We start from the raw sequence: 14,525 nt of genomic DNA, 5'->3' as shown, positions 1-14,525 counted from the left end.
TTGAGCCAAACTGCTCCCTTCTCTGATACCTACCTACACATACATACAGAAGAATCAGTCTCTAATAAAAAATGAAATTTGTTGGGGTGGCTGGGTACCTCAGTCATTTAGGTGCCCAAGTCTTGATTTTGGCCCAGGTCGTGGTCTGGGGTTGTGAGATAGGGCCCTACAGCTCTGTGCTCAGCAGGGAGTCTGCTTATCTCCCTCTCTCCCCCCCTCTCTCTCTGCCCCTCCCCTCATTCATGATGGCTCTCCCTCTCTCCTTTCTCTCTCTCAAATAAATTTTTAAAAAAGAAATGAAATTTGCCAATCCAACGAGAATCCTAAACATTTTAATAGCTTGCCTAAAAGAAGTACTAGATTTTAGACAAGCTTTTCTTGGTGAAATTACTCTGAACTCACCTAATCTTACAACCAGTTAGGAATGCCATGATTTAATTTATGTCAGATTTAAATACAATATGCAAAATAAAAACTGATTTCCAAAGCTAAGAGGGCAGCTAAACCAAATTTAGTGAGAAGAGCCTTCACACTGAGTTTCTGGTAAGTTACTTTCTCATCTACTTCCAAATAAAACCCAAACACAATGGTTCCCTTTCACAGGCCTCCTTATCTACAACACAAACACAACTGATAACACACCCCCCAAACAGCTTGATGGTTCTGTTGACATTGGGCCACATCCATGGGCTCTTCTGTGACTAATGGAATATTTCCACACCTGGTGAGAAAAACATCAGTGGCAAACTTTTAGTGAAAAAGCATGAGCCTGACATTCCCATGTGGAGTAATTTGCATTTCCTGCAGAAGCACTCCAGCTATTAACTATTTCAAGCAATATGGCCCAGGAAGCTAAGAAAGCTAAGTTTAAGACAATATTTTTTATTACAAGGACATTAAAAGTTTGATTATAAAGCTACCAGAACTCAAGAAATATGGTAGCCTCTTAAGGGCAGGGAATTTATCTTGTCTCACTTTGCTTTTCCCCAATTTCAGAGAATACAACAGGAATTCAGGAATGGCTGGTGCCCGAAGAAGAAGGGCTACCAGAGCAGCCTATCTACCTAACTCCCTGCCAACACTGCAGAGGGCCAGTCCCTTTGCTCTTCTTCCCCCATCTGAAAGATAAGAAAGGTGTAATGACATTGATAAAGGACACTCAGTTTAAAAAAAAAATGTTTAGGAATCGAACTACTGGGATGCCTGGGTGGCTCATGGTTGAGCACCTGCCTTTGGCTCAGGGTGTGATCCCAGAGTCTGGGATCTAGTCCCATATAGGGCTCCCCACAGGGAGCCTGCTTCTCCCTCTGCCTATGTCTCTGCCTCTCTCTCTCTCTCTGTCTTTCATGAGTAAATAAATAAAATCTTAAAAAAAAAAAAAAAAGGAATGGAACTACTGAGGATTAGAAGACCCCACACAGTCTTCTTTAAGAGTGTAGAGATAATCAGTAAGGACATTGTTCCTGGAGCCTGAGAGCTTGTGATGAGTCGCATCTCTGCCACTTACTGCAATATGACCATGGACATTGGCAGGCTCTCTGTGCCTCAGTTTCCTCACTTGGAAAATAGAGATGACAAAATTAGTTCATACCTCACAGGGATTTCTCCAGGATTAAATGAGTATATTTCACTCAGAATGATGTCCAGCATATAGTAAGCAGGCCCATCAAATGTTTATTATTTTTAAATATTATTTGGGATGCAATCTCAACATGAGGTTGCATTTTGTCCCAATGGTAACTAAGTGGGCAACAGGCTGCAAGCACTAGGCACACTGCCACACTAACTCCTCTTTAGGAAATTAGGAACCATGAGTTTTGCCTTTTGCTATTGTCTTTTATTGTCCTAAGTAGACAGAAAAAATGGGAAGGTCATGACCTTCATCTCAAATACAGAGGCATTGCTCCTAAGTGTCAAAGAAGCTGACATGAACCAATTAAAAAAAAAAAATGCGTTAAGAATTCTAGGTCAAACATTAGAGAACTAATTCAAGATTACACCAGATCCCAAGGCAACTACATAGAGACAAGACTGTCTTTCTAACAAATGGTGCTAGACCCACTGGATATAGATACCCCCCCCCACACACACACACACAAATGGACCTTGACCGTTCCGTTATGCCATTACGAAAGTTACAAAAGTTAGCTAGGATGGATTATAAACTATATGTGAGAGATAAAACTATTAAAAGCCTTGGAAGAAAAAAAGCAAGAGAAAATCTTTGCAACATTGGGTTGGACCAAGATTTCTCAAGCAATACATCAAAAGCCATCAACTACAAAAGAAAAATTGATTAAATGTACTTCATCAAGATTAAATACTGATGCTTTTTGAAAGACATAGTTAAAAAAACAAAAAGGCTACCAGACTGTAAAACATGTAATTGACTTCACATTATTTAAGGAACTCTTAATTAAAGGAAGACAGATAACCCAATTTAAAAATTGGGCAAAATATTTCAAAAGATATTTCACAGAAGAAGTTATAAGAATGACCAAACATGGCACATGAAATGATGTTCAACATCACTACACATGAAAGAAGAGAAAATTCAAGCCACAATGAGATACCATCACATATCCACTAAAATAGACCGTTAGAAAGACCGACAGTACCAAGTTTAGGCGAGGATAAGGCAAATGGGAACCCACATATACTGCTAGTGGGAAGGTAAAAGGTACAGCCACCTTGAAATGCTGTACAGCAGTATCTTTATAAAGTTACACACACATTTACCACATGACCCAGCAATTCCAGTCCTAGGTATTTACCTAGGAAACGAAAGCACACATCCACATGAACGTAGGACCATTCACAGCCCCATTATTTAAACTAGCCAAAACCAGAAGCAACCAAATCTGTTCATTAATTGGTGAACAGATCAACAGACTGTAATACAGCTTACCACGGAATACTATTTAGCAAGGAAACAAAATAAGCTTTTAAAACAAGCAACGAAACAGCAACTCAAAAAGTAAAAGTGAAACTATAGACAGAAGGCAGATCAGTGCTTGCCCAGAGCCAGAGAGAGGAGGAGGTTTCATATGCAGGGGGTCAAGAAAACTTTTAGGGTGAGGGAAATATCTATGGATTCTGACATTATATACAATTAATCAAAACTCTCAAACTTCACTTAAAACTTGTGAATTTAAAACAAACAGCACCTGGACGGTTTAGTCGGTTAAGAATCGTGAGCTAGAACACCAAACCAGGCTCCACAGTTAGCGTGGAATCAGCTGGAGATTCTCTCTCCCTCTGCCCCCCTCCTCCTTCTTTAAAGCAAATAAATAAATCTTTTTTAAAAACTTTAAAAATTAAAAAAAAAAACAATCAGAGAATCTTGTTTGTGTAAGTTCTACAGACATGTGAAAAGAATATGTGGTTTCTATCTGTAAAGTATAAAAGGTATACATATACACACTTGATTATGATAATACAGATTCCTTCTTGAGTATCTCATCACACTAGGTCTTAAAGAGTTACACTCTTTAAAAAATGCATAGGGAACACCTTCAGCTACCACTTGGAAGGTTAAAACTAGAAAAACTTTACAAAGTAGGAAGTTTCCACACAAACATCTCTTCATTCCTCATAAATATTTAATTTCAAGACTAAAACTAAAACAACGAAATATCATTTAAGGGTCAAGAAAAATTTTTATTATTTTATTTTATTTTTCGAGAGAGAGTGAGACAGCATGCCAGCAGGGTGTGGGGCAGGGGCAGAGGGAAGAGAGAAAGAATCATACACAGGCTCCACACTTAGTGCGGAGCCCAATGTTGTGCTCAATCTCACAACCCTGACATCATGATCTGAGACAAAATTAAGAGTCGGATGATTAACTAAGTCACGCAGGCATCCAGGGGTCAAAAAAAATAGAAATACTCCTCTGCACACATAGATCAAAGATTTATTAAAACCTTTTTATACAGACACATTTTTTTTAAACCCCACTCACAGTTTAATTAATCTATCCCACTTAAAAAGCAAACAGAAACAAAATTAGCTGGGGTCTCTGGGTTTAGGTTCTGGCTGCAGATGACAGCGCCAGGTACTCACCTCAGTGTTTCCATCCTTGAAGCTCTCACTGTAAGTGCTGTCCGGGGTGCTGCGCTGGTCATCTTTGAGGTAGGTGCTATGGCTGGCCATGGAGGGCACGCCATACTGAGTCTGTTCAAAGATAACCACACGTTGTTCCTCACCATCTCCCCGGGGATAGTGCACCGGTGGGGCCATGAAAACAGGTGTGAAATCTTCAGCTTTCACCACTGTGATTCCTGACACGGGGATGATGGCTGGGCTCTCAGAGATGTTTGTGCTATACTGTTCTCGTTTTGAATTCTCCAGGTGGTCTTGATTTAGGGAAAGGTTCACTGGAACAGTCTTTAGGACCTGCACTCGGTTTTCTCCTCCACTCAAATTTCCCTGGGCTTCACTGGTGCCAAGACAGTTTCTGCATGGTGAAACCCACGCCCCCACAAACAACATAACAGAATTAGAAAAATCACCATTTTGCAACTCCTAATAAAATAACTGATACAAGCAATAATCGGTAGATGTTAATGCCATTAGGGGAAAAGTTGATGGTGAATTTTACAATGGAATGCAGAGGATCCTTGCACATCAATAGAAGTAGGGCATGTGTTTCATAGTATCATGCAATCAACCCACCTATAAAGTGCAACTGGGGAGAAAAAAAGGTGACCCTAAATTTAAGCAAGTCTTTATATCTAATTCCCAGCTCTCGGAAATTACAGGACTCTAGAAGAATGACTTAAACAACATCAAAAGGAAACAATCATACAAACACAACATAGTACATCTTACTGACCTGGTTTCTTCAATAAGTTAGAGGCATGAAAAAAAGAAAAGAGAATGGGAAGCTTGTTCTAGATTAAAAGATTTGAAAGTTATAACAAATAGGATGAGTAGATCTTGTTTGGATCTTGATCTGAAAAACCAAAAAGGCATTTATGAGACAATAGGATCTTTGAGGCAATTGAATATGGACTGGGAGTTAGGTGACATTAAGGAAGTATCATTCATTTAGTTAGATGTGATAATGATTTTGGATTATGCTATAAAACATCCATTTTATTTAGAGATACAGATGAGAAGTAGTTAAAGATGAAATGACACGATGTCAGGAACTTATTTTAAAGATTACTGCAATTAATAAAAAAGAAGAAGAAGAAGAAGAAGAAAGAAAAGAGAGAAAGGTAGAAATTAAGCAGATATAACAAAAAGTTACCACTGCTGAATCTGGAGAATTGGATGGGTATGAGACACCTAGATATGTTTGAAAACTTTCAAAGGAAAAAGTAATAAAATAGCTTTTTTAAAAGGGTGAGGGGAAGACAATAATTTAAAGGGGGGCAGTGGGAAGAATATTTTTCACAGTTCTGTGGGTTAACATCCTTGTAGAAAAAAAAAAGGCAATGAGAATTTATCATTAAGATATTTTCACTAAATTGAGAAACAACATGGGCTCATTGATATCCTCTTCAATGAATGACTTTCACGACTTGAGGAACAGTGGTGGTATAACTTGGGCTTATGTAAAACAAGATCTCTCAGATCTCAGACCTCCTGACTGGTACAGAGAGAAAGGAGAGGGTTTGGAAAATTCATTCTCACCAGGCTGGAATAAAATACTTTCCATTTATACTATAGAATTCTGGGAGACAGCAATAGCAAAGAGAAATCCGTCAATGGAAGAGTATTGTTAATAGCACAACGATTTTACTAGCAAAGTCCCTGCAGTCAGTTAAATTTGGGGTCACCTCTCACTTATTTATAGATTATTCTAAATGATACGGAGAAAAAAATACATATTTTGCATGGAGTCCTGTCTCCAATGTCTGTTTTTTTTTTCTTTTAAATTAGTGTGATTTCTGCGGCTAACTGGCATCTCTCATAGAAAAATACTTGAATAAAATTGGTTCTTCCCAGAATTAATCTCTCCTGACTCCTCTGAGTTTACCTGTCAAGCAAGACTATATAGTTTTAGCTTTGATTTCTCAGACAAATCCTCAACGTGAATGAAGATTGAAGAAAACATGGCTTCACATGAACAGAGCCAACAGAAAAACACTGAAACTTCTTGGAGCCTGTCACAAATCTGTAGAAATCATTATAGAAAGTAATCCTTTAAAGTATAAAATCCTCTACAAACATTCTGCTTTAAGTACTAACCTGCTTCCATGGTCATAGCAATAACATGACTCCGTATATAAGACACAGCAAAAATTTAGAAATTATGTTTAACCTGAGTCCAGTTAGCTAGATGATGCCAAATCCAAACCACCCATTTATGTCAGCATTTCCTAAACTCCATTGTTTAGAACACTGCATGGAATGTTAATAGATGTTCCTCAAAGAAAAGACTCTATGACAAAATCAGTATTTTTTTAAAAATTGCCATAACAAAGCTATCCTGTTGTGGGCCACAAACCTAACACAGTAAACACCCCCAGGCATTCCTTCACCTGTTTAATTATAAACCAGAATTTTCCAAACTAATTTTACCTCAGACTCTTTCGTGGAGGATTAACTATTAATATTTGTGGATCATGTCCTATAAGTTGGATGTAAAAGGAGCTGGTCTACATTGATTAGCTACCAAAGCAAGTGTCCAGTTCCACTCCTCTGGACTTTACACAAACACAGACTTACTGCCTTTGACAAAATATTCAAAGTTCACTAACTCCATTTCAGGCCAAATTTATTAGGTCTTTAAATTCATGCAAAACACAAGTCAAAATATTTGGGGCATCCTTATAAACAAATATTAGTGGAAAGCCTGGGTGGCTCAGCGGTTGAGCGCCTGCCTTCAACCCAGGGCACAATCCTGGAGTCCCCTGGATCAAGTCCCACATGGAGATCCCTGGATGGAGCCTGCTTCTCTCTCTGCCTATGTCTGCCTCTCTCTCTGTTTCTCATGAATAAATAAATAAAAATCTTTAAAAAAATAAAAACAAACAATTACTAGTGAACTACAGAATTGTATAAAACTAGTCAAATCGTCATTACATATACGGGAATATTAGATGCAGCATCATCCTACAATGTGTACCCGCCTTGGTAGAACAGTAGTTTTAGAGGCTCAAGAACTTCAGAAAGATGTCCAAAAAATGGATGATTAGAACAAAGAAAGAATTATTTGGATCTACTGAATCACCTGCAATAGAATTTAAAATCGAACAGAATATCGTAATACGAGAAAAATGCAATGCTAAGAATAGTGCATTAAAAATACTTTTTAAAAATTTTGGATCATGCCATCAAGATTTTCAGTTATTTTTCCATGTACCAACTTCTATATACAGACAGTTGTAATGATATCATGCTAGCACATGGCACCTTAATTCATGAAAATACATTGCAGACCAAATGATATCCTTCCAAATTAAATTCAACCAGAAGTCTCAGTCATAATTAGTCTATACAAGGAGGTTTTGTCTACACCTCACTGCCAGTGTTTTTGAAGGTGCTCCACTGAAATCACAAAAATAACCATTAAAATATGAGGGGCTGGGACGCCTGGACAGCTCGGCAGTTGAGTGTCTGCCTTTGGTTCAGGGCGTGATCCCGAGGTCCCACATCAGGCTCCCTGCTGCTTCTCCCTCTGCCTATGGCTCTGCCTCTCTCTGTGTCTCTCATGAAGAGATAAATAAAATCTTAAAAAAAAAAAAATGAGGGGCTGTCACCCTTTAATGTTGTTCTAAAAGATGCTTTTACGAAAAATGATCTCTTTTGTCCTTTATGATACAGACAGAGCACATATCTTCAAACATGTTTTCCCCTGACTCTTCTATGATACTGGTATACGATTTAGCAGACAGGACACGCTTAGCTTAATAAATACTGGCTAAATGGAGGAAAAGCCACAGGACCTGAAGAATGTCAGGCTCTTTCTCCCTGTGGGCTACTAACTAGAGCCCACGGCCCCAAGACACTATGGAGCATCAGAAGATCCCTCTGAAACTGTAAATCAGATGCAGACAGCTTAATCTCTGCTGAGGATGTACCTTGGGGGTGATGCACAGCCCGGAACTGCTGGGTGGTAGTCATATAACAAGATCATCATGTCACAAGCAGTTCCTCTCAAGGTCAGGTAAGATTCCGATGTATGTGCTAGCAGGGGATTTCACTTCTCCTGGTTTCATATTCCCATATAAAAGAACCACCAAGAGGAAAACACTGTGGCTTCTCCCCATTCCTCAGCAGAAGAGGGAGACATTTGATTGGTGGGTCTGGGAGAAGCAGCTGAGTGAGGAGGTTCAATCCCTCCCGTTCCCTCTTTAGGTCTGGATCATCCTGGCTGAAGAGAGAGAACTCCAGTCACCACTGCCATACCATGGTGGCCTGTCCTTTCAGGGAGGCCTGGAGACCTGCCTGAGATTGGGTGAGTAGACATATCTAAATCAGGATGGACACTTTGCAAACTCTGGATTCAAAAATCTCATTCTCCATGGGCTTAATCAGAAATAAAACTGATTTTTTTTCCTTTTTAATTTCAATCTGTCTGCATCTTGTTTCTCAATTGGTTCTTAATTCAGGGTTGCAGGAAAGGTGGGGGTCACATAATGATCTCCTAACATCTTTCTTGACCCTGCACCCTCATGGTGTCTGCTGCTACTCATGGCTCTCTACCAGCTGCCTCCTGGAGGGAGAAACAGTCCAGTCTCCTTCCTCTCCCACTCATCAAAAGCAATCCCTACAAGGCTCACTCCCTCAGGGACTTGATTACAATTATCCAGCCATGGGAATGATCAGAAAAGTTTGCCCTGGCAAACTTGCCAGCGTTTCACCTCTAACCACAGATTTTCAGCCTTCTTGAAAGAAGATAGGATATATCAAGAACCTGCTGATGACCCTTTGAATGTACAACCAAAATATGCAATTTGCTCTCTCTACTAAGAGAGCCAGTTTGGGTCCAGACTAAAAGACAGAAGAGGCTAAACTCCTTGATCCCATCTCCTCTCAAAAGCAAAAATTATAGTTTAATGCTGTTGTTTTCAAAAATACAGAAAAAGAGTTATTTGGGGAGCCAGGCATATTCTTTTACATAACACCATACCTTTTATCCTGTTCTTCTTGGCTGTCACTTGCTTTGCTTACAGACAGCAGCCTCTTGTCTCGGGGAACCTAGAAATATTACCAAGCATCAGTCAGACTTATGTAGATGTAACTGTGAGTTAAGTGTAGAGCTAGAGACCAGCATAAGCAAAGATATTCAAATGGAATGTTCTCCAGGAAAAGGTGGCACATCTGCTATAGGCAGATGAGTAGTCTGAGTGGCAATGACACTCAGACACAAAAGGGGTGATGATAAACAGAAGGCCATGACGATCTTGGTTGTGCTGTGTACCTGCTGACACAGGCAACTCTGCCTGGACGTGACCACCCTCCCCCACCAAGCCTGCCCCACCTTGGGAGTGAATGAGGGGAAAGAAATACCATGAGTGGTGGGGGAAACTGGACCCTGGAACAGATAGAAATCACCTTGGGTTTAGCATCCTCTCAAAGAACAGGAGCGGACCCTCCACTCTGAGGAGGGACCTCAGGTGCTGACACTGAGAGGAGCAAAGGGCATGAGGCTGTCCCGTGCAGAAGGACAGCAGCATGTAGTATACCTGGACCATCCTTGAACCACCACCCCTCCATAGCTTGTAGCCTTGCTTCCATAGTTATTCTTCTAATGCACTTTTGTTATTGTCTTGGCAACCACAACACCAACACATTACCTGGAAGATTAGTGAAAATGTGCTACTACAGAAAAGAGATGCCTCTACCAGCCACATTTCTGACCACCATCCAATCGCCCCACTGCAGTACAGAACATTCTCTTGTCTCTGCCATAGTTTTCAAACACATGAATAAAAGGTTTAGATTTGTTTGTGTGGTTGATTGGATGTTTTGCTTTGTTTTTATTTTGTGGTTTTTTTGCCACATCTCCACATTTTCATGCTAGCCTCACTCCTTTGCACGCAAATGCAGCCTTCATTATTTTGACATAAAAGAGCCTTTATGAAAAGTATCTCTCTTCTGGATTCTTCCAGAATTTTTTATGGTTTCCACTCACCTGGATACATAGGCAAGCCCAGTCAGCTGGATAAGAGAGGCAGCATAGCACAGTAGCTACCAGTCAAGATCCAGACCTGATTATCTAGGTTCGAATCTCAGCTCTATCAGTAACTAAACTCTGCCTCACTTTCCCTATCTGTAAACCATGCTTAATGGCAGTCTTATTTTTACAGCATTTTTACTAAAATTAAATGAGTTAATTTTTTTCAAAGCACTTGGAATATCTGGTACTTTATAAGCATTTGTTAAACAAATATAAAATAAATCAGAGCATCTGGGTGGCTTAGTGGTTGAATGTCTGCCTTTGGCTCAGGTTGTGATCCTGGGGTCCTGGGATCAAGTCCCACATTGGGCTCTCCACAGGGAGCCTGCTTCTCTCTCTGCCTATGTCTTTGCCTCTCTCTGTCTCTCATAAGTAAATAAATAAAATCTTAAAAAAGTAAAATAAATCAATTTTAAGTCTTTTGTTCACATGTCAATGTTAAGGGTTTACAATGTGCCAGGCATTGCTAAGTGCTAGATAGAAATGAGGTGAATGAAACATAGCTTCTACCACCAACTGAAGTTGACAGATAAACATAATGTTCACAGTATCATTATTCACAATAGCCAAAAGCTGGAAAAAACCCAAATGTCTGTTCACAGATAAGGAACAAACAAAATATGGTATATATGTATACAATGGAATATTATTCAGCCTTAAAAATGAACTGTGGATACATGTTCTAACATGAGTCTTGAAAACACTTATGCTAAATCCCATATGTCTCAAATCCATCCACTTCTGGATGTTTGCCTCCTGGTTCAGCCTCCAATACCTCTTGTGTGGGCTACTGTATCAGCCTCCCAACTGGTCTCTTCTCTCCTTCACTTAGTCCCTGCAAATCCACTGTATCCATTAAGAAGATCCAGACTCACTTTAAAAATGCAAGTCTAATCTCATTACACTCAAACTTGAAATTCTTCAATGCTTTCTATTACTCTTGAAAACATGGCTCCAAAAAGTTCCCACCTCAACTTGAGCAGCCTCGATCAGTGCTGTGCATGTAGCCACACTGTATCTCAAACATACAATGCTCCTTCTCTCAGCAGAGCCACCAAAGTCCTCTCAGTCTTTGGATATCCATTCCACCTCCATATCTACCACCATTGCTGGATGGTCACAGCTAGTTAATGAATATTAGATGGGTGGATAGATAGATGGATATACAGATAGAAAGACAGATAAATGGGCTATATAAACAGACAAACAAGCAAACCAACAAACTGGTTTCCAGCACTACATGGTCAACAAAACAGATAGGAACCAATTAGCCAAGGAAGCATGTTTTCATAGAGCTGGAATCAGATAATAATGAACCACCAGCTCTCTCACAGGAAAATGAAGTAAGATAAAGTGAATGAAACCACTTTTAAAATTAACTAACGGAATTTGTTGTTTTCCTGCCATGCCTAAAATTCATCAAAAGTTCACATTTGACTTTAAAGCTGCTATGGATAAGTAGCTTGAACTGGATAAGAGAATTGGGCTTCTATTTGAGCCCCTAAATTTTGAAAATTCTAGCAATTGGTTATTTTTTAATAATCTCATTTAATATACTTTGAATGGATTTCTAAAAAGTTGAACCCATCTTTAAGTGGAGGTTCAAAAAGGCAATTTCTAATGGTGGACAGTGTCATGGACTGAATTGTATCTCTGCAAAGATCATGTGTTGAAGCCCTAACCCCAATGTAACTGTACCTGGAGATAGGGTTGTTGTTGTTGTTGTTGTTGTTGTTGTTGTTGTTGTTTTAAAGATTTTCTTTATTTATTCATGAGAGACACAGAGAGAGAAGCAGAAACATAGGCAGAGGGAGAAGCAGGCTTCCTGCAGGGAGCCCAATGTTGGACTCAACCCCAGGACCCTGGGATCACACCCTGAGCCAAAGGCAAGACACTCAACCACTGAGCCACATAAGCGTCCCAAGATAGGGGCTTTCAGGAGGTAATTAGGATTAAATGAGGTCATAACAGTGGGGCCCTAATCCAATAGCACATGTCTTTATAAGAAGAAGAGACACCACAAAGAAACATATACACTCAGAGAAATATACACACACATATGAGCACACAGCCAGAAGGCAGCCATCTGCAAGGGCAGGAAGGAAGAGAGGCCTCACTGGAAAACAACCCTGCCACTACCTTGATCTTGAACTTCCAGCTTCCAGAACTATGAGAAAATAAACGTCTGCTGTTAAGCTCCCCCTAGTCTATGATATTCTGTTATGGTAGCCCTGCAGACTAATACAGTGTAATTATTCAGCATTAGGAAATGTACAGGACTGTCTAGTGACCTTAAGTAAATCCCATTTAGTAGCCTGAACTATAAAATATGATGGGCTTGGGACGCCTAATGGCTCTGCGGTTTAGCGCCTGCCTTCTGCTCAGGGCATGATCCTGGAGTCCCAGGATCGAGTCCCACATCAGGTTTCCTGCATGGAGCCTGCTTCTCCCTCTGCCTGTGTCTTTGCCTCTCTCTCTCTCTCTCTCATGAATTAATAAATAAAATTTTTAAAAAATAATAAAATAAAATAAAACAAAACAAAACAAAATAAAATAAAATATGATGGGCTTCACTGCAGTGATCCTATGGTGACAATTTAAAATTGTACATGAAAAGACTTTGAAATGTATGAGGTATTATACCAAGATATGTCTTTGCAGTTTCCAAGGACACAGATCACCCATTTCTTGAGTGCCTGCTGTGTGTCATACACTCCTCTCTCTGACAAAGCCCACTATCGTCCCCTTAAGGGCGATGTACTCCAACCTTAGAAGTGAGGGAAAATAGTGTATTTAGGACTTCCAAAGAGGTATAAAGAAATCTATAGAATTTAAATGATGATATATCAGTAACTGTTACAATAATTTAACTTTCCAAAGCATATTCAAAAAATAGAATCTTTTTTCATTAATATTTTATTTCATACAGAGAGAAGGTCTACCCTCAAAGTAGATTTAACTTTGTTGTAACTTCAGCACCATCACAAAAGTTGTGAATGCCAGAGATCTGACAAAGCCCAAAAAATTATCATTTGCACAGTTTCCGGAAACAAGACTAATTCTTTTTTTTTTTTTTTTAACAAGACTAATTCTTAATGTTTAAAATGTTTCAAGTAAAAATATAATATAGCTTGTATGAAGTAAAAGAGGCCATATAACTCTATTCATCCACACAATTTCAGGAAATATTTTATTTCAATATTTTATTTCCTAAATTAATAAATTAATCCTGAAAAATATTAATTCAATAGAAAGAGTTATAGACTTGGCAACAAATTCAGTTTTACATAAACTCTCTATTCTGCATCTGAACATATTTAAAGACAGTAAATGTTTCAACTTTCCTTTAAATATTAAAAAATGCAAGAGGAGAGGTAACTAGACACCATATTTACTAATAATTATTCTCTGAACCTATGGGAAATAAAATACATTGCTTTAATAAATTACTAAGTATTTTGTTTTGAGGTATACTTCTCTTTTCATTAATGAAAAAGAATTGCCTGGGATCCCCGGGTGGCGCAGCGGTTTAGCGCCTGCCTTTGGCCCAGGGCGCGATCCTGGAGACCTGGGATCGAATCCCACATCGGGCTCCCTATATGGAGCTTGCTTCTCCCTCTGCCTGTGTCTCTGCCTCTCTCTCTCTCTCTCTCTGTGCGACTATCATGAATAAATAAATAAATAAATCTTTAAAAAAAGAAAAAGAAAAAGAATTGCCATCTAATACAAGTATCTGAAATGATTTCCATTTCACAGAGATGGAATAAAATCTATTTAAAAAATTAGAACAATATGTCTTCAAAATATATCTTGACATTTTTCTTCAACATCTTACAAAACTATTAGCTAACATATTGGTTTAATATAGTTATAAAAGCCACAAAAGGAAGTTGTCATGGCCCAGGTGATTACATCAGGGTCACATTAATGGTAGGAGGTCTTCAGAAGTATGAGAACTCTGGTTTAGGAGACAGGAAAGAACACAACTTGCAAACGTGCAACACAACTGCTGGAAGGACAGAGAAAGCAGGAAACAAGGAGGAAAACAGGAAGAAGAGACTAAAGCTTACTAAAAGGAGAATTGTTCTTCTTGGATGATCTCATGATGGAGGGAGAGAAGGAGGCGGGGACTCAGTTCTTATTCTAAAATAAAGCGTTCACTGTGCCCAACCAACAAAATAAACACAGCCATTTTCACCTTTGTGCCAATTCCCAGCCTAAGTCAGTGCTGTTTACAATCAAAGCTGGCACTCTCCTCATTCAGTAAATACATGCTGGTTTTTTACACTTCACCAGTGCTAATGGAGTAGATCGTATCTTTCTAACAGACAGACCACTGTGTCCCTTAGGTTTCCTAAAATACTCCTATTTTGAAGGTATTGTGTGGCAG

General features: G+C 39.2%; 1 protein-coding gene across 5 annotated transcripts in view; it reads right to left on the bottom strand.

Moving 5' to 3' along the window:
- The window catches only part of GRHL2 (grainyhead like transcription factor 2), a 159,972-nt gene that overhangs the window by 96,141 nt on the left and 49,306 nt on the right, over positions 1-14,525 (bottom strand). For all 5 annotated transcript variants that reach the window (XM_055303344.1, XM_055303345.1, XM_055303346.1 and 2 more), the window contains exons 3-4: positions 9,086-9,153; positions 4,063-4,456 (exon numbers count right to left, since the gene is read on the bottom strand). In XM_055303344.1, coding sequence (XP_055159319.1) covers positions 4,063-4,456; positions 9,086-9,153 — 462 coding nt within the window. The remainder of the gene's footprint in view (positions 1-4,062; positions 4,457-9,085; positions 9,154-14,525) is intronic.

The sequence above is a fragment of the Nyctereutes procyonoides genome, unplaced genomic scaffold, assembly GCF_905146905.1.
Source record: "Nyctereutes procyonoides isolate TBG_1078 unplaced genomic scaffold, NYPRO_anot_genome, whole genome shotgun sequence".
Classification (NCBI taxonomy): Eukaryota; Metazoa; Chordata; class Mammalia; order Carnivora; family Canidae; genus Nyctereutes; species Nyctereutes procyonoides.
This window is presented reverse-complemented; position numbering and strand designations above follow the sequence as displayed.